General features: G+C 42.1%; 1 protein-coding gene across 2 annotated transcripts in view; it reads left to right on the forward strand.

The window, feature by feature from the left end:
• The first annotated feature begins 350 nt into the window (after positions 1 to 350).
• abr (ABR activator of RhoGEF and GTPase) overlaps positions 351 to 20,825 on the forward strand; it is a 153,050-nt gene continuing 132,575 nt past the window's right edge. For both annotated transcript variants that reach the window (XM_074611854.1, XM_074611855.1), the window contains exon 1: positions 351 to 1,389. In XM_074611854.1, coding sequence (XP_074467955.1) covers positions 603 to 1,389 — 787 coding nt within the window. In that variant the 5' untranslated portion in view covers positions 351 to 602. The remainder of the gene's footprint in view (positions 1,390 to 20,825) is intronic.

The raw sequence follows: 20,825 nt of genomic DNA on the forward strand, positions 1-20,825 counted from the left end.
TGTGGATACTCTCCCTGTGTTGTATTCTCTACAATTTGAATTTTATGTATCCATGATTGAGAATCAGTTAGGTCCTTTGTGGCCAGCTGTGGCTGTCTGTGTGTATGTTGTTGTCAGGTATGATTGATTGATGTGTTGTGTCAGGGGTGAGTCTTGTTCAGAAAAACAAAAAAATACTTTCCCTGCTTAGTGACTATTGATTATTGACAGTTAATAAAAATACCTTTGAAAAAAAAAAAGATTTAAAAGATTAAAGCTACATTCAAACCATTGATTTGATTTTACTGTAAAGACATCACACTTGTCCGAGCAGCACGTGAAGGCAGCACGTCTCCAATCCAGGAAGTCTTGAAACTTTTCAGCCTACTCGCAAAAACTTGTTCTCCGCATCACTCAGTCACACGGTGCACAGTCTGCTCAGTACTACTGCCTGCTGTTTGTCTGTGTGGGAGGCTGAAGATGGTCAGAAAGCGGTCCAGTTAATATCGACAGAGGAAGGTGGATATTTGCGACAGTGAAGACACAGAACAGTTAGCTCCAAGGTCTCTCTCTTGACTGTAACGGAGACAGCAGTGGCGGACATCCCGCTTTAGAGCATCGACATGTGGGAACAGGAGGACTTCGCCAAACACTGGAGGAGTGAATTTCCCGACGGAAAAGTCCCCAAAATGGACTTGAACTCTGTCGAAGACATCGAGTCTGAGCTGGAGACGAGTAAAGCCAACCTGAAGAGGCTGCAGAAGGCTCTGGCGGAGGAGAAATTCAAGGTGATCTACCTGCAGACCACCGTCGCTCGACAGAAGAAGAACCACGACGGCAAAGATGAGAACTTTAACGCGGAGACGTTTGGCTACTCGAAGAATATTAGGAAACCACCACTGCATGATGAGGGCGACGGGCAGAGGACCAAGCAGCTCCACGCTGCAGGTAACACCGCGGGTTTCATGAGCTCCTTCGGCCGGGACCGGAGCAGGTTCATCGGGAGGACAGGTAAGCCCGTTCCCATCCCCGTCCCGCCACCCAAACCCAGCTTCCTGAGAGCGGACCTGGCTCCAGCTTCTCACCCGAATGACAACGAGGTGGGCGGCAGCGATAGAGAGTACGAGGACGTGGAGCTCAATGAGAATTTCGTCAGGAATAACTTGTTGGCACCAAAGTCCGCCAACCAGAGGACGTCCAGCAGCCTGCGGCCCTTCCGCCACAGCAGGGACTTTGACTCCGGAGACGACGGAGGAGGAGGAGGCGGCGGCAGGCTGTCCCCATCCCCGTCCCCGTCTCCGTCCTTCCCGCAGATCAACCGCAGAGCCTCCCGGGGCTCCGGGTGCAGCACCCCGGACAGGAGGAGTGATGGGTACCTGAGCTCCGACCATGACGACTCCTCTTCTGCAGGTAAACATGCTCTTAGAAGTGGTGATAAAAACTAGAAATACAAATCTAAAGACACAATATTACTATTTTAACAAATAAAACAAGATGTTGCATGTCATGCAGTCTTGATTCTTGAGGCCCTGGCAGGGGCGGGTCTAGAAGATGTTTGATGGGGTGGCCAGGCTGGGGCACAAACCCAGAGAAGGGTGGCACATTTTAATAACATGTCAAAAGTAAACAAATAAAAATGACTGTACTGTACATATTAATATCAAAATAGTTTATTTTTATACATACATATTTTAAAGGGACTGTTTGTAACTTCTTACACGTATAAATCACCCGGGTCGGTGTCCAATGCGCGCTCGCATGTGGCTGGAGTCTATGCTCCTCTGCCTGCCTGCTTGCCTTCACTCAGGTCACTCCACCTCACGTGCATGCGCGCGCTCACTCCGCACTGCAGAAGACTTCGTAGCTCTGAGAATATCTAGTGAATGTATCGTGGACGTTTGTGCAGAAATAACTGCTGCAGCTCCTCCAGACTAACAGAGGTTTTCTTGTGAAGTGACGGGGCTCCGAAGCGAGAAATGTTATCGTCTCCGACCGGGTGCCGGTGTCTCCCTGTGGGCGCGTGCGGTCGGGAGGCTGAAGCAGGAAAAACCAACACTAGGATCAGCATTGATTCATGGAGAGACCTTCGTCTGGTCAGCTAACATTACTGCCAAGCAGCTGAAATATAGAGTGATATTGTGGTTTTAGCTGACGTGTGTTGCCTCACTGTTTTGAGCGATGCTCGTCATGTCTATTTAGAGCGAGCAAGTGCGAGCCCGACGCTCTTACAAACAGTCCCTTTAAGTATGCAACTTGACATGTTTGTATAAGCACATAGCCTATTGTAAATGCAATGCAACAAGCGATACAGTTTTCCACCATATACTGTATAGCTGTGCGTAGGACAGAACAATTTCATTGACAATGGTAGAAATTGGCTCTTGAGCCCGGTGAGAAGCTATAGCAGTGTTACGTGAGCCATTTGTGCTTCGTGTACCACGTTTTGTTGAAGGCTCTCTTCCTGTCACCCTGCACTGTTTGAGGAAATACCTTCAAAATGTGGTTGTTTTGGCCAATCTGCCAGATACTGGGATGCATCTGGGAGGGAAAAAGGGATTCAGTTTTAAAACTACGAGTGATACATGGTTTGTTTATTTATAGCATACCGTGCATTGAGTCACAATAGCAATGATGCTGAATTCCTTCTTAATCAAATGTTGTGAACTTCAGCTGGGTCTTATATTTCAGTAATACATTAGATCATCATTAATGTTTGTTGAGGCTTATCAGACCTATCACATTCAGACTTAAGACATCTTGAGTGTAACAAGGAACTAAAGCATCTCTACAGATGTCAGTATCAGTTTAATGAAATATGTCATATTTTAATCGACAAAATGTTTTTTCAACCAGTGCATGATGTGTTGCATTGGACTTTGATCACCTCAGCGTGCACACTGACTGACCAGCTGGTCAATATTTTAGCACATCATCATTCACTGTCCAGCTGCAATCCACAATCACTTACAATTGATCAGCTGTGTTATGTGATTTATTCATTCCTGGCTGTTGTTTCCTCCTGCTGCGACTAGTATCCAGCTTCTTCATTTGGAGCGGACATCATGAAACAAAAGTGACCCTGTTAGTTTGGCTCAGGACAACACTTGAAGTAAACTAAATGCCTTAAATTGTGTTGTAGATATCAGATCTGATTAAGGGAGCTACAACGCCTATTACCACAAAGTCTGCTGCAACATTATTTTTTTTTAGGTAAGAGCAAAACAGCTGAAAAAACAACCACAGTGCTGATAAAGAAGTTATTTCCTGTGTTAAACCTCTAGTCCGGAATCACATTAGGTTCTTTAATCATGTAGATTAGTACCTCAGACTGGTTTATGTGCTTCTGGAACATTATGTAAATAGAGAATTTTAGAGTTTATATGCAGTTATGTTACAGTATTTTCCTTGTGTGCAGCATTAAGTACTATATCTAGGAGCCTGACCTTTGGGAACTGGGGTCTGACCTTTGGGAACAGATTTCTCAATTGCAGCTAAGGGCCAAAAATGAAGAGGTCTAGTGAGTCCATAAAGACAAGTGAGATAGAAGCAACCATAAAATTGTCTTAAAAAGTAAGTGCTCATACTATGGCTATCGTACTGCTGCCTTTTTTGCTTTTGGATTCCTGCATCATTAGCATGGGAGCCAACAATTCACAGCTGCAACACACAGGTCTGATAATCTGACACAGTTTAAATGTAAAAGTTTAGTGAGTGCAAAAATCACAGTGCCGCCGTCGCCAAGCTAGGGGCACTGTGATTTCAGGGGTGGGCGCAGCACAAACCGTGTCCTGTGTGAAAGGCCCATAAAGCTGTAACGGTTTTTGGGGGATTATGCACTGCTTCCTTAAGTCTTGTCGTGACTGTGATGTAACCAGCCAGTTGCCAGGCAACCAGCTAGACTCCAGGAAGTTACTGCTCCTGGGCAAGAAATAGTCTATCTCCACATCTATCGTTTTTACACTTCAGCTTTTGTACGGATTAAAATCACAAGCAGATTTTGTTAGCGTGGCTGACTGTTTCCACTGTTTCCAGTCTCTGTGCTAAGCTATGTTAGCTCTCATCTGACTCTGGGCTTTTTCTTTAAGGTGTCAGCTCATCGCCGGGAATACTCGAATAGAAATGGAACAAAAATCAAAGCACTCGCCATTGATTTATCAGTAGTTGTGGTCTTATAAGACTTAGGGTTGGTACACAAAATCTATTTACTTCACAGCCCCGGGGGAAGAAGGTACCTATGAGTTAAAGCAATCATTTGAAAGCGGATCCAGGAAGCAGGATTCATACATATGATGCTGTGGCATTACTTTGAGACTTCCGCAAGAAAGTGTGGCAATATTGACGGACGTGTCCATGTGTTGAGTCAAGAGTCCATGACTAACTTGAACATGAGAATAGATTGAGGAAGGCTTTTTAAGCAGACAAAACATTTTGTGACACATCTTTGTACCCCAGTCTGTTCTGCCCTTTAATATTTGAGGATTATGGCTGGCTTACTGTACTTATTGTTAACTCATGGTTTCATTTTTTTGTGATTCTGTTTGATGGTATTTGATGATAACTAAAGGGATTTGCAGGATATTAACTGGTCTGAATTATATAGTTTGTGTTATTGTGTGAATTTAGGATACAAACTAACGTGTCGACAACACAGCAGTACATCGCTTAGCTTCCGTGCCGGTACTCCTGTCCGTTTTTCCAAACTGGGAGCATGCTGACGCTATCTAAGTTACTGTATGTAATACACTGACCATTAGCTTGTATATGTACATGTAGCAGCGTCATCATACAGAAACCTACGTCAGGTCAGGTGGGAAAAAGTTTTTAGAAGGGCTTGGGAAAATAGCATTTTGATGCTAAAGCATACATACTTTGACCAAAATTTAAATGTTTGGATTTGAATACATAAGCAACACCACTAGGAAACTACAGAATGATATAAAAAACATAAAAAAAATAAAATAATGGACCCGCCCTTTAATTAGATGTTGAAATAATTTCAAGCAAAACTGGAAAATTTTATTTGTCATATTTAAAGACACACCTTTGTTGAAATGTCGTACTTTATCAAGGAGACATGAATGTCCGGGAAATTGCTCTAGAAGAAAGTCATTGGACATGACTCAATGTGAGATCGTCTTATGTCTCAAGAGCCTGTCTCGTATCTCTAATACAAAATTGGATGAAGCAAGAAAATGAAAAGAAAACACCTGCATCCTTTTCTAATCAAGACACTACTGTTTGTCTTTCTTTGTGGTGGGTTAAGGGGATGGATTTCCCATAAACCTGCGGGTCAGTAAAGGATAAGCACTTACTGTAAGTCTCATAATCTATTCCATCTTTGTTTGTCCAGCAGGATAATGATGTTTTGCTCTGGAAAGACGTTATTGTGGCTCTAAACAATGGAGGGTGTGTAGAGCTGTGGGAAGAACTAGAAACATTTTCGGGGGCCTCTGCCCGCTCGGCTGCAAGGTCAAGCTTTTTAATTGAAGTAACAGCAGTTTGTCTGGCTCCTGGTCACTTGGCATTACGGGATGCAGTCCTTTCATACTCCCACACGCACATACACACCAGCAGTGGGCTCATGCCAGGGGTCTTGCTCATGCTGATGCCTTTGTGTAATGTGCTTTTGCTGGGAAGAGGTCATCCGTCAGGTCATTCTGAAGCCATAGGTCTGGCCTCTCTGTATGGCGTGATTCACCTCTGATTCACAGCACAATGTCGGTCTAAACCTAAAGTAATCCATTGTTATTTTAAGATTTAAGATTTGTTGAATTTGAGTATTTTGTTGATTCAAAAATCTCACTGAGCGAGGTCTGAAAATTGAAAGTAGTTTTCACTGGTGTTTGTTTTGCATTAGCTCAGTCCAGTCGTGCCAGCATGCAGCAGATAACTGATGGACAGACTGCAGCTTTCAGCTATGCTAACTATTCAAAGAATTTCTATGGAGCAATGTCTGTTTTTTATTGAGTGCAAGCACGATCAAGGTAGAATGAGGGAGTAAGTGTAATTCCTTGTTTATTTTTAGCCCACCGCAACTTTGATCTGCATGGAGAAATATGTTTTTATTTCTGCATGCCCTCGCAGTAATGTGTGGTGACTCACTGTTTAATTGGGGAAAAAGTTTCAGTCGACAAAGTAAATATGATGGTTTACTTAAAGTTCATAGGGTCAATAAGAGCTGTTTGTTCTTAAGTCACTTTGCCAACAGGATGGCTCAGCTGAGAGCACTGTTTCCTGTTCCTCTTACCTATAACACACTTCTGTCAGCTGATAGCTCAGAAAATAGCCAGCCAGACAAGAAACTGTGTTTGGTCTATCACGATCAGTGTTTCTCATAGCCTCAGATGACGTCCTCAAATGTCTTGTTTTGTCCACATATCAAAGATATTTTGTTTACTGTCATAGAGGAGTAAAATATTCACATATAAGAAGCTGGAATCAGAGAATTTAGACTTTTTTTCTTATAAAATTATTCAAACCAATTAATTGATTATCAAAAATGAAATAGTTGCAGATCTGTCTGTCTGCTTGTGTATGTCTCTCTGTGTGTGTATAGTGTGTCTGCTCATATCTCTCGCTCTCTGTTTAGACACAACTGAAAAAAATGTGTGGAATATTTTGTAATATAAAACCCACGATCACAAATAGCAGTGACACTAGGCTATTTCTAATAAATATAATGGATGGATTTTGAAATGTGATTGGGGGGGAAGGACTGGGAGAGAATCGGAGGAATAAAAACTCCGGGAGAACTGCAGTGAGAGAGGGGAGGGAATTCAAAAGCGTTTTATGAGCCGTATGCATGTTTTATCATCTTATCAGAATCGGATCATTTATATTGTTTATAGTAACAGTGTATTTTCTTGCCAGATTTGCACGCGGCACACAGATAAAATAGCCCAGAGGCCAAAACTATCCCCCAAAATTGATGAAATTCTATATTGTTGACAAGGCCTGATGTTTGTGGGCAACATGTTAAGATGAATCATTACATAAATAAATAGTAATACTAGAAGAGATGTTCTGTGGTAACAAGTATGTCGCTTCTGTACTGTGGACGTATCATTTTGGAATTAAAGTCTTTGGAGGGAAGGCCCTGTCAAAACATACAATTAGGGAGCAACATTGCAATGTTAGCATTTCAGTGTATTTGAATAGTCCTATTTGACCCAGTGTAAATGCACAGATTGTTGTTGTTGTTTTGCAAGGTGAGATAATGATCAAATTCAACATGACTGTGTCAGAACTGTAGAGAAAAAGGATTGCATTCATGTATTTCCAGTTGCTTCAAAGTTAGATCACCAGATTCCGTTCACAGGAATTATTTCATAAGACTATTTTCCTGAAAATGTAACGGGCTTCTACAGCGGTGCTTTTTGGCATGATGAAATACTGCTGCTGTAATGTAGGCTAATGAATAAAACTGTATCACCAGAGAGGCTTGGCAGCACATGTTGCCATCCTGATAATAGGTTCAGTTTTCATGTCTTTGTGTATTGGAGGCATAATGAAAAAAGAACAGTGATTACTTTTTTGATAAGGCTGCAGTTGTTTATCACCAGATGTACTCAGAAAGGAAAACGGGAGGACAAACCTGTTCTTGTCACTCTAGAGAGTGGTTGCTGAATATGACACACATATTTCTCTTTTCCTCTGGGTTGGCTCCTTCTTCCCACATGATGAGCCAGGCGTGTCCAGGCCCATCCTGAATAGCATGTGCAGCAGCCGGGGAACTATGGGCCTGTCATGTTGTTTTAACACTCTGTGGTGTGAACGGCAGCTCACACTGTTTCATTTGTTTTCGCTTTTCTCATAAATCTGCGAATTTAAGTTTTTAGGCGTTGAGGCCTCATTGTAAATCCTGTGTACACACTTTTTATGTGTATGTATTATTACCGGACAGTTTGACAGCTCAAGTTACTACAGTGTCTTACTGCAAAGTGAAGGCTTCACACTGTGGCAGACAGTCCTCTAAGAATGTAGGCTAAAAATACACACAAATCAGGGTAAATCTCTCCCAAAACACACGGCTCTTCTGACATATTTCCCAGGTAACACTACTGTAGAGCTCATGCTGACTTATGGCTGCCCATGGGGCATGATGTCAGCTTCTTGTTTGTCTATGTTATGGTAGCACATAAAGGGAAACTTCTAACGTTCTTAATATCTTTCAGAGGATGCTAATCTAGTGCTGAAACTAAATTGTGAAATCCTGAGAGACATTTTTCACTCTATGACATTTTATAGACTTAATGATTAATTGATTGACTAATCAGAGACACATCTGCTCTCAAACTTGTACATCCATTGAAAACAGGCAGAATTATGTGGCCACATCATAGTATAAAGACTTCCAAAAGGAAAAAAAAGCTAGAAAAGGTAATATGAAAGACAAGTACGGTATTGTTTAGAGCTAAAATGATCAGTCAATCAGTCGTAGAGTCAATCGAGAGAAAATTAATCGGCAACTATTTTTGTAATCAATTAATTTCAAGCTTTTCAAGCTAAATGCTAAACAATCACTTTTTCCCAGCTTCTCAAATGTGAGGATTTTCTGCATTTTCTGATAGTAAATTTAATATATTCAGGTTTTGAACTGCTGGTTGGAAAAACAAGCAGATTTAAGATGTCACCTGGGGGGGGCTCTTATTCACTATGTTTGGACAATTCATAGACTTAAAGGTGCTAAATTAAGAGCATTAATATAGCAGAAAACAACTATTTGCTATGTAAAGATATAGTGGAGTAATGTCTACCTGAGCAGAGAATGAAGTCCATCTCCCTCTGTGTGTGTTGAAATTCGAGCTTCTCTGTGCTTTGTTTACGTAGCCAGTCCGGCCGCGCGTGCCTTTTATTGCATGTAAGCGTGTCCCACAGGCTAGCTAATTGCTGCTGCTCTCATATGGCGGTTACAGAGGATAACGCCGTCCCGACCCACGGCGCCGTCACGGAAGAGTATTGACCACTTTCCAGTAACCTGGCTAACACTGTTAGCTCTGTCAGCACTGTTGCCGTTGTTTGCACTGTTAGCACCATTAGCTGGTAGCCGCCGGCTCAGCCGTCTCAATGTTGAGAGCTGTGTAGAGGCAATCCCTCAATCATAGACATGCTCTGAATTTGTAATTTAGCACCTTTGATGATTAATTGAGAAAATAATCACAGATCATAACTGATGATGAAAATAATAAGTGGTTGCAGGCAGGCCTTGTTTTGTTTTTCTCTTAACCCAAGAGAGTGAGATTGTGATAGATTTATTTAGCTCACAAATTATGTTGCAGTTTTACTTGCCACTTGGAAGTTATTACTCCTTTTGGAAAGCTTTGGATTATATTGAGATTATGCATCCAAATAGTGATTTTACTGCATATTTCCTTTGATTTCATATGGTGGCCATTACTGTTTAACATCTACCTCCCCCAATAACCTCCTCTGGAGCAGTAATGGGGCCATTTTTCACATTCTAATATCTCTTCAAAGGGAAGGCAGTGAAATAATCCATGGCTTTAAATCCTCACAAGTAAAGTACTAGTTATGGTCTGACTTGTCCCCGCGTTACCTTGGTGATGAATGTGTCGTCGTGGTGGTGCAGGCAGGCAGGCAGGCAGGCAGGCAGACAGGATGTCTCTGTGATAGAGGAGGAGGTGTGGGTTTTGCAGCATCATCGTCTGTTTTCTGAGATGGATGCAGGAGTTGACCTCAGTTCTATCTATGAGAGGTGTGAAATGTAAAAGGGCAGGACCTGCAGTGCAAATAAGAGCACTTTAGTATTGCCTGGGGATCTCATATCTATATTGAGCACAGTATGTACAAAGGCACACATAAAAAGCAAGGTTATGATCTGTTTCTCAGAGTTTATTACATATATACCCGTTCTCTGTTTTCTCTAAATCTCTTGACTGTTCTATCTGTGAAAGCAATCTACAGTAATACACTTAACCTGGTGACGTTAACAGAAGTGTGGTCACTTCTACGGTGCTTTTTTCATCATAGCAGGATTTCCCTCAGTGCAATCTCAGGTTCAAGTAACACTCAGTGTCGCTAGTCACTGTCACCCCACATAAAACCCTGTGATGCGACGTCCTCCTGCAGTCTGCTGACGTCAGCGGCAGCCGCAATCACTAACTGCTGAAACTGTGTAATGAAAGCAGTTTGAGGTGCAAGACCAGATGCATGATGGCGATTATGATATCATCATCATATGGATTCATTAGATATTGTGACAGATTAAAATATGTTAACTTTTGTTGTTGCACCTAACGAGGTAGAACACAGGATACCACCCCCAAAAAAAGAATTTACAAGTAATAAAAAAATAGATATTGTTTCAAAGTGTGTGGCTTCATACAGTACAGCTACAACAATATGAACTCCATAAAAGTAGAGCTTTGTTAACTGTACTATTCCTAGAATCAACAAAGGTGTGGACATCCCAGGGAACATAGCTATGCTTGAGATGTTTTCACATTAAGCGGAGCAGGGAGAGGCCTCCAAAGGTGATGGTCATCTATACACAAAGCTGTGCCCTCCATCCATCAACAGAAGCTCCTGCTGCTGTTCTGATCTCCTTCGAGACAGGGCTGAGCTGGATCCCCCCTCACTCACCCATCACATAAACAAAAAAATCTAGACAAACAAACTGAACCAGCTATCTCTCACTCACTGTGTTTCCCTCAGATTATGGTTTAGCTCTAGGCTAGGTTTTTACACCGGGGGAATACAGGAACGTACAGGAAATGCAAACTCACTCTTGATGGGAAATTCTGTCAGTTCAAATCAAGTTGAGATTAGCAGCTGCACGATTCAGGAGCGGCAGAGAGAGTGGTGGTTTTCCTGTCAGTTAACTGATTCATACAGCCCTGCTACACCACTGCTACATGAACAAACCACTGGCGTGTCCTGGGTGAAAGTGAAATCAGTAAATTGATCTCACTATTGTTGATATATAAATTAACAGAAATTAAGAAAAGCACATTAGCTACAAGGTTAAATGGAAAGAATATGTAAAATACAGGTTACATTTAGGTAAAATAACTCCACCAAATGACACTACTCATTTAAGTGACTTCAAGCAAGGTGTTTCAGGCAGTTCAGGAGCAGTGTTTCTGTGGGGGAGAGTAACTTTGCAGACCTTTTACATGCACATATAACTATATAACACACTAAAGGAAAGGGAAATAGCACAAAAGTATAATAGGTCATCTTTAATGTTTTTTATCTGTCATTTATCTATAACATAATATAGGCTAGGCACAACTTGTGTGCAGACACAAACAAACTCCTTTTCTTATTGTCGACATTTAGACTCAGTCTGAATTCAGAGAAAACACCAGGCAACTTCTGATTGGCCGACTGCAATGGCTGCCATGGAGACCCCAGTGTGGTGTGTGTGGTAAGAAGCTGGGGTGTGTGTGTGAGTGTGTTCAGTGCTAATGGGCACACAGCGCCCTGCATTCTTTTCTGACACACTGCCAGTGGGTGTGCATTGCCACATACCAAATATCACTTCATTACTCCCACAGGATCATGCAGCTACTCCCACTTTGACTGGAGGTCAGTATGCAAGCGTTTAATTATGCACTCTCCAGAACTGTTGAGGTTGATGCTTTCAATTCTTTTCTTTTTTTTTTAAAGTTATTTTTTGGGGGCATTTTTACCATTTAATAATAATACCAATTGAGGTGTCCATAATCAGGAATTAATTGACTTTGCGGAGTCAGCTGTTTTAGCCTCCACATCGTCCATTAATCGTGATAATGGACACCTCATTGGGCATTATCCCTTCCATAATTAATAATTATTTATTTGATATTGAACACTTTGCTATACTTTGGGTAAATGTTTTTTTAGGGCTGTCAAAATTAACACAAATTAGTTTTAACTCCACTAATTTCTTTAACGCATTAATTGTCTTTTGAGGTTGTAGCGGGATCAGTCTTAAAGCTAGATTGATTGCTACCAACTATGTCATACTAGCTTGTCGCGAAGGAGGCTAAATAACGCTTCAAACTTGGGCTAAATTTTGGCGAGGAAAAACGGTCATGGCCATTTTCAAAGGTGTCCCTTGACCTCTGACCTCAAGATATGTGAATGAAAATGGGTTCTATGGGGCGGCTTTGTAGCTCTCCTGGTAGAGCGGACGCCCCGTGTACTACCAAGGCTGAATCCTTACCGCAGCGGCGGTCAATTTAATCAATTGACCGATGTTCTCTTTATTTATTTCCAAAACTGAGCACATCTTCCCATGGGGCTCTGCAACCTGGCAAGATAAAGGTCAAATGTATCATATCATTTATATTGGGCCAAAATTCTGCATCAACATGTAGCATCAAGCTTCTTTTTTGAAAGTAAGAAAACCAGCTCATTAACCAGGGATGAGATATGTGTAAGGAAATAGTAATGAATGTGATCAGTAATACAGTAAACTTGTCATAGCTTGTTCTACACCAGAAAGAGGAGGGAATGATGTAAATGCTTATTGAGAAACATTTTCCTGCCTTTGACATTTTCCATGCCAGTTAACATGTTTTCTATCAGTAGTAGTAGTATTTATACTGTAATTCACTTTATTGCAGAAGGAAGCTTAGTGTTGGTTGGCCAGTGGTCAACATCTGCTGACTCAGACTGGTTCGGACAGAAAACATGATCTGAACAACAATCGTTCCTTGTTCAGCTGTTTCATATGGTTTCATATGGTTTCATGGGTATGAGGAGGAGGAGGAGACTGATGTTGACATTTAATAGCCACAAGTTCCTAATTCTTAGAGGGCTTACTAGTGTAACAAAAAGAGCCCAAATCTCTATGTAGGATGATGATAGTGTATTAAATGTCCAGTAAACAAGTTGTGATTGCAGTCTTGGTCTTCTGAATGTCTTGTGTTCTCCCTGCTGGTGTGTGAAGTTCTCATGGTGACAGTGTTACCTTGTCAGTTGGCAGCCATGGGGAAAAATGTTTTCCTGGACTGTCGTGGACCGTCACCTCTATTAAGGAGACTGGGCTCGGACTTTTGGCTTCCATAGCTGTCACAGCAGGAGATGGTCTCATAACCTGGCTTTCTCTTTTTTCCCCTGAACACGAAGTCATTCTTTCTCACACCTCATTTCTTGGCAGTCTTTGTCACTCCTTCCCTTCTGCGTTCTTCTCAAGAAAGCTATTTTTGTTGTCAGCCACACACCGGGGGGAATTAACGGAACATTGGCCTTCATTGAAGCATAACGGCTTTAAAACACCTGTACTAGGAACATGAAGGCTTTCTCAGTTCTCTGTCCCAGTGTGAGCTGGTTAACGTCTTGAGGACTTCCTTTGCTACGCTCATCACTTTCACTTCCTCTTAAAGCTAGGTGGGAATAGAAACACATACAGTAAATACACAGACAAATGAACAGATGAACTGAAAGTTGTATATGCATTGCATAATGGAAACCCCTTGATGCTTTAGTTGTTCCAGTTTCATATGATGCCAGTATCCTCACTCTAAAAAATCACAAGTTGCATTAATGCGTTAAAGAAATTAGTGGCGTTAAAACGAATTTGCGTCAACGCGTTATTATTGCGTTAACTTTGACTGCCCTAATTATAATAGTTTATTCTGTCAGTCAGGATGGGAAAGCTTGCTTACTGGTTATCTGACTAAGTCAGTGTCCTCATCAGACAGAGAAAGGAAGGAGTTTCAGGTCACAGGAGCTCCCGATGTGGGTATTGAGTGTCATTGTGTGGAAACACTAGCTACACTGAGCCTGCAGGTCCAGGGTTAAAAGTATAGGCTTGGCATTATACCAGGAAGAAGAACACTCCAGTAGAAAGTTGTGTCTGCGCAATTAATCAAAATTGTCGAAATCACAATATGGCCTACTACAATTTTCAAATCGCAGGAGGCACAATATTTATTAAAGGTGAAATGTGTGTCAAAATAACATTTTGAATAAATGATTGTGGTGCTGCAGAGATGTCCTTACACATCATATTCTATAAGAAAAATCACACCATAATCTTTCTAATATATTGATCAATGAAAATGAGTGATGTAAAAATTATCATTCCTTCTGATATCGCTATTGCAATATCAGTCAAAATAATTGCAATCAGATATTTTTTCTAAGTCGTTCACTCCTACTTCTGTCCATTGCGTTCAAGCTGTTTGCAGTGTTGAGGAACTCCCTGTAGGACCGGACACTGTTTGTTGGTTTGCTGCTTTCTATCTGCACAGTCTTGGCAAATGAAGTGAGAGCAATGCAACACACTGATTGCTGTTTGCTCTCAGGATTATGTTTTAGGCCACATTAATTCTGCAACTTTCCCGAACACTGCCTCCATTTGTTTTTGCTCTAGTCTGTATATAGAAGGTTTCTTGGATCATCGTCGATTCTGTTGGCTTCTGCTTCTTCAAGATATATGTTTGTTTTTCCTCTTAGTGGCACAGCCTCTTTACAGCAGTCACCTGTCGGCTTGTTCTGCCACTCAGTTGTGGTGAGACGGTGGGTGGTATCGTGTGAAAAAGTGACGTCAATGCATTCCCTCTGTGGGGGCCAGAAACCAGAGCATGAAATGTTCCTAACACACTTTATGACGTTAATGCTAAAAAAGTCCATAATGTCAAGGTGAATTACAGCGTAGAAGAAGGTTGCTCGTTTTACCTTGGTAGAAATGTGTGACAAATGACGGAGGTGGTATTTCACAGGAATCTCTCTGGTTCAGAGAAATAGTTGTTGATCTCACAGTGAATCCATACATTTATTAACAAGCCGGAAACAGGCCGATCTGGATGATTGGAGAGATCGGCTGATTATTCCTCTCCAATGCAGCTTTCCCTCTCTGTTTTGCAGCGAGAGTCCCTCTCGTGTGTCAGTGAGTGTGAGCGCTGTATTCTGTCCCAATGACACAGTTAACCTGAGTCGGGAGGCGGCCCAGCTGGCAGCTGCCCAACCGATCCCTCTGCAGCTCCAGCATCAAGCTCACTCACCTGTGCCACATTTTACACACTCAAATGAAGCTTTAACATCTTGGAGTTCCTTTTTGACTTTGAGCCTTTGAACGTTACCTTGAGAGATAGAAACTGTTGATGACTCCTCAGCTCTTTCGTGTTGGACATCACTGTATGTGTCAGTGTCACATGCTGTCAGACTAACAGTTACACCAAAGGTAAGCAGGTGAATGGATGTCCTGCATGCTCAAACACTAGTGTGATGTAATGCTAGTGAGAGCACACCCTAACTGGAGGTGATCTGATGGGATTGTGGTGGGAAGTTGGGGAGATGGACACAGCACCCTCATGTGGACATGTGTAATAATGTCGCTGTGGTGTTTTTGTTTTCATTCTGTAGTGTTTCAGTGTTTATATTTCAAATTTTCTCTTAGGGTTAATGATTTAAGTGCTCACAATAATATAAGTCTGTACAGTGGGGTGAAATTATTCCCCATATTCGTTCTTTTAGTTTTACACCAAGTCTATTAGGGGTGTAACGATACATTGATCTGGATTGATATATCGATTTGATATATCGAATTCGATTTTATATCGAAGTGACAATATCGATAGTATCGATACATATCATCATCTTTAAGATACACCTTTAATTTGAAATTCCCACTTTATAGTCATTCTTATTGTTAAAAAGAATCGATTGTTTTTCATCTAAACGTCTGCAAGAGCTCAGTAATAAAATAGTCAAACTATATTTTAGTTCCATTTTGTCCATCCATCCATCTTCAACCGCTTATCCGGGATCGGGTCGCGGGGGCAACAGCTCCAGCAGGGGACCCCAAACTTCCCTTTCCCGGGCCACATTAACCAGCTCTGACTGGGGGATCCCGAGGCGTTCCCAGGCCAGAGTAGAGATATAATCTCTCCACCTAGTCCTGGGTCTTCCCCGTGGTCTCCTCCCAGCTGGTCGTGCCTGGAACACCTCCCAAGGGAGGCGCCCAGGAGGCATCCGTGCTAGATGCCCGAACCACCTCAACTGGCTCCTTTCGACGCAAAGGAGCAAGGACTCTACTCCGAGTCCCTCACGGACGACTGAGCTTCTTACCCTATCTCTAAGGGAGACGCCAGCCACCCTCCTGAGGAAACCCATTTCGGCCGCTTGCACCCGCGACCTCGTTCTTTCGGTCATGACCCAACCCTCATGACCATAGGTGAGAGTAGGAACGAAGATTGAACGGTAGATCGAGAGCTTTGCCTTCCGGCTCAGCTCTCTTTTCGTCACAACGGTGCGGTAAAGCGAATGCAATACCGCCCCTGCTGCTCCGATTCTCCGACCAATCTCACGTTCCATCGTCCCCTCACTCGCGAACAAGACCCCGAGATACTTAAACTCCTTCACTTGGGGTAAGGACTCATTCCCTACCCGGAGTAGGCAAACCACCGGTTTCCTGCTGAGAACCATGGCCTCAGATTTAGAGGTGCTGATTCTCATCCCGACTGCGTCACACTCGGCTGCGAACCGATCCAGTGAGTGCTGGAGGTCGCAGACCGATGATGCCAACAGGACCACATCATCTGCAAAAAGCAGCGATGAGATCCTCAGCACACCGATCTGCAAACCCTCCTCCACCCGACTACGCCTCGATATCCTGTCCATGAATATCACGAACAGGATTGGTGACAAAGCGCAGCCCTGGCGGAGGCCAACCCCCACCGGAAACGAGTCCGACTTATTGCCGAGGATCCGAACACAGCTCTCGCTTTGGGCGTACAGGGATTGGATGGCCCTGAGAAGTGCCCCCCTCACCCCATACTCCCGCAGCACCCCCCACAGTATCTCCCGGGGGACCCGGTCATATGCCTTCTCCAAGTCCACAAAACACATGTAGACTGGATGGGCATACTCCCAGGCCCCCTCCAGGATCCTTGCGAGAGTGAAAAGCTGGTCCGTTGTTCCACGGCCAGGACGGAATCCGCATTGTTCCTCTTCGATCTGAGGTTCGACTATCGGCCGAACCCTCCTTTCCAGCACCTTGGAGTAGACTTTACCAGGGAGGCTGAGCAGTGTGATACCCCTGTAATTGGCACACACTCTCTGGTCCCCCTTTTTGAAAAGGGGAACCACCACCCCGGTCTGCCACTCCTTAGGCACTGTCACCGACTTCCACGCGGTGTTGAAGAGACGTGTCATCCAAGACAGCCCCTCCCCACCCAGGGGAGGAACTTCTGAATCTGAGTTCCATTTTGTGAGTTATGATATTATAGTTAGTCAGTATAGTTAGATATAAATGTAATTGATTGTGTTAAATGGTCATATGATATCATCTCATATCGATCGCAGGCACCTGAATTGAATCAAATCAAAATTGTATCGTGGCAGACTTTGTGATATCGGCAATTATTGTACGGTTGTCCTAAGAATCAATATAATATCGTATTGTGATGATACATGTGAGTCACACCCCTAATGTCTACACAGGAGGTGTAACGTGAGCAACAGCAGCCTCAGTGCACAGGATGTGTTCAGGCACAGTATTGCATTGTAGGTCACTTGCTTTTTGACAGCCCTCAACACACAATCACTGTAGTTACACGCTTACAAATTAGGGCTGTCAAAGTTAACGAGATAATAAAGTGTTAACACAATTCGTTTTAACGCCACTAATTTCTTTAAGGCATTAATGCAACTAGCGATTGAGTGAAGATACTGGCATCATATGAAACAAGACAACTTAAGGAATCCATTGGTACCAACCATGTCATACCAGCTTGTTAGGAAAGAGGATAAATAACGCTCCAAACCTGTGCTAAATTTTGGCGAGGAAAAACTGGCATGGCCATTTTCAAAGTGGTCCATTGACCTCTGTCCTCCAGATATGTGAATGGAAATGGGTTCTATGGGTACACATGAGTCTCCCCTTTACAGACATGCCCACTTTATGACAATCACATGCAGTTTTGGGCAAGTCATAGTCAAGTCAGCACACTGACACACTGACAGCTGTTGTTCCCTGTTGGGCTTGAGTTTCCCATGTTATGATTTGAGCATTTTTTTAATATTAAATGCAGTACCTGTGAGGGTTTCTGGACAATATTTGTCATTGTTTTGTGTTGTTAATTGATTTCCAATAATAAATAAAGACATACATTTGCATGAAGCAGCATATTTGCCAACTCCCATGTTGATAAGAGTATTAAATACTTGACAAATCTCCCTTTAAGGTACATTCTGAACAGATACAAAATATGCGATTAATTGCAATTAACTTTGGACAATCATGCGATTAAATATTTTAATTGATTGACAGCCCTTGTAAAAAAGGAAGAGAAGTGTAAAAATATGCTTCAAATCATGTTTATCTGCATATGGTGCAAATAAAATGCACAATTTCTTGCTTATTATCCCTCTTTCATCATAGCTTCGTAACATTTCTGTCTATTACATTGAAGATCTTTCTTTGAGCCCCTGAACTTGTGTTGACAGAAACTAAACACTAGAGAGCAGTGGTTCTTTCTTTATTCAGACATCATCACATTCACTGTACTCTCTGTCCACCTTATTAATGTGTTGTGTGTGTGTGTTTGTCTCTGTAACCTGATGGTGGCTTTGCAGTTTATAGGCAGGCACTTGGCGAAATCAGTCAGATCAGAAATCAATTTGTCGAGTGGATACGCGCACGCTGCCTTGGTGTTCATTTACACACACAAACACAAACACATGCTGTGCGTAGACAAACAGACAGGCTTGTTTCTTGGTAGTCTTATCTCCCCTCTGGGTTGGTTTCAGACAAGCTCCCTGTGCAAGTGTGTCTGCGAAAGAGGAAAAAAACGAAGCTTGTCCGTGCAACAAACAAACAGTAATGATGAGCAAACTGCATAAATAACACATGAAGCGTTTTTACAGTGTGTGTGCAGTATTTGAGCGTGTGTGTGTGTGTGGAGGGGCAGTGCTTCTTATCTGGTGTCTGTCCAATCACAGCATGATTCAGATGATTTCCACATTGACCTCAATAGATCAAAGTGAATTCAGCTGGCATGGGATGAATACTCGCTCTCTCTCTTTAATTCATACACGCACATACACACACACTATCCTCGCGATCTCTTTGTCCCTTCTTCAGTCTTTCTCCTTGACACAAACAGGCAGAGGATTGTATTTAAGGAGGCTCTATCTTATCATAAATCAGAGGCTGGTTTAATATAGAAACAGCAGACACACTCAGAAATGTCACAGCGGTCGGCCAGACAGGTCCGTTCCACATAATTGGACGGTGAAGGAGTTAAGGGGGGAGAATCAGGGCAAACGAGGTGAGAGGGGATCTCGCCTGCCAGAGCACATGCTGTTATGTGCGCACACACACACACACACAAATAGGAGTCGAGGAAGAATGAATGGTAGAATCAAAGAAGTAATTGTTGGATGAACGGCTCTACACAGTGATAAAACCTAAAATTATTGGAGAAAAAATACAGTGATTATGACAAATACATGAAGAGGACAGACAAATGAGTTATTTGTGCAGTTGAGATAAAAACAAAACCCATGGGGCTTATTGATCCGTTTCACTTAAAGATAAAATAGAAACTAGCAGACAATAACAAACGATGAAAAAAACGCCACAGATGATTTCAGGCATTCCCATTTAACAAGCAGACGTTCATCACTAGTGCACTCTGGGCTTTTTAATAATACATAGTCATTGCTCGTCCCTGCTGCCGTCTCCCCTAACCCCCAAAACAAAGGGACGTGTCTAAAATACATATAGATGGAGAATACCCTCATCCATCTCTAAGGAGTGCGTACACACACTTCCTCACACAAGGCTGAGTTCTAGTGACCTTACAAATACTATGTATATCCATGATGCATTGTTAGGAAGGAAGTTTAACTTGATTAAAATATTTGTTGTTGGTATTTGTCTCTATTGTGTTAATATTATGAATGAAATGGGTATGTTAGCAGTGATCTTGTACACCTATTAGTGGTGCACAGCCATGTTTTCATTTTTAGTTTCCTTCTTAAATGAACAGTGTGTAACATTTTTAGCAGAAATGGAATATAATATTCATAACTGTTTTCATTGGTGTATAATCACCTGAAACTAAGAATTGTTGTATTTTCATTCAGCTTAGAATGAGACCTTCATATCTACATACATATGAAGCAGGTCATCTTTACAGAGTCCGCCATGTTTCTACAGTAGCCCAGAATGGACAAACCAAACAAACGGCGTTACCATGGTTTTGCACTCGGTGGCTCACGTTACCGCAGTTTTGGAAAGGGAGGAGTGAGCGGAGGGGGTACTCAGTTGGTTGCAATCTGCAACCACACCACTAGGTGCCGCCAAATTCTACACCCTGTCCCTTAAAATGATCAGAAAATATTGGCAATATTTAAATATTCTACTCAAGTTTCAATGCCAAATATTGCAAAAATGTTACGCTGGTATAAGATTCAAGAGTCAATGTAAAGTCATTATTTTCATATTTATATTGGTTTTTTTTAGCCATGCTGCTAGCAGGATGAATTGTAATAATATATGATCCCTTAACTTTTTATCAAGCGCCATCATCAGGCCAAAATTGTAATTTGTTTAATACTGTGGTTTATGACGAAATAAACTGCAAAGCTAATGTCATTATTATAGTGAACATGTTAGCATACTAATTCAAAGCATTTAGTTCAAAGCACGATGTGTTTAAATACAATCTCACTGAGTCACTGACGAGAATGTAGACTCATTGTGCCGTTTATTTTCTGGAGGTACATTTTAGACATTACACTTAGACGTTTCACCATTATTTCTACCTTCACAATTGGTATATAAAGTATTTAGAAATATAATATAATAGTGACTATTAATGTGTCTTTATAGTGATGACTTCATTCCATCCCCTCTTTTTGCCAGGACAGATTTTATTTAGCCT

Source organism: Sebastes fasciatus, chromosome 16, assembly GCF_043250625.1.
Source record: "Sebastes fasciatus isolate fSebFas1 chromosome 16, fSebFas1.pri, whole genome shotgun sequence".
Taxonomy (NCBI): Eukaryota; Metazoa; Chordata; class Actinopteri; order Perciformes; family Sebastidae; genus Sebastes; species Sebastes fasciatus.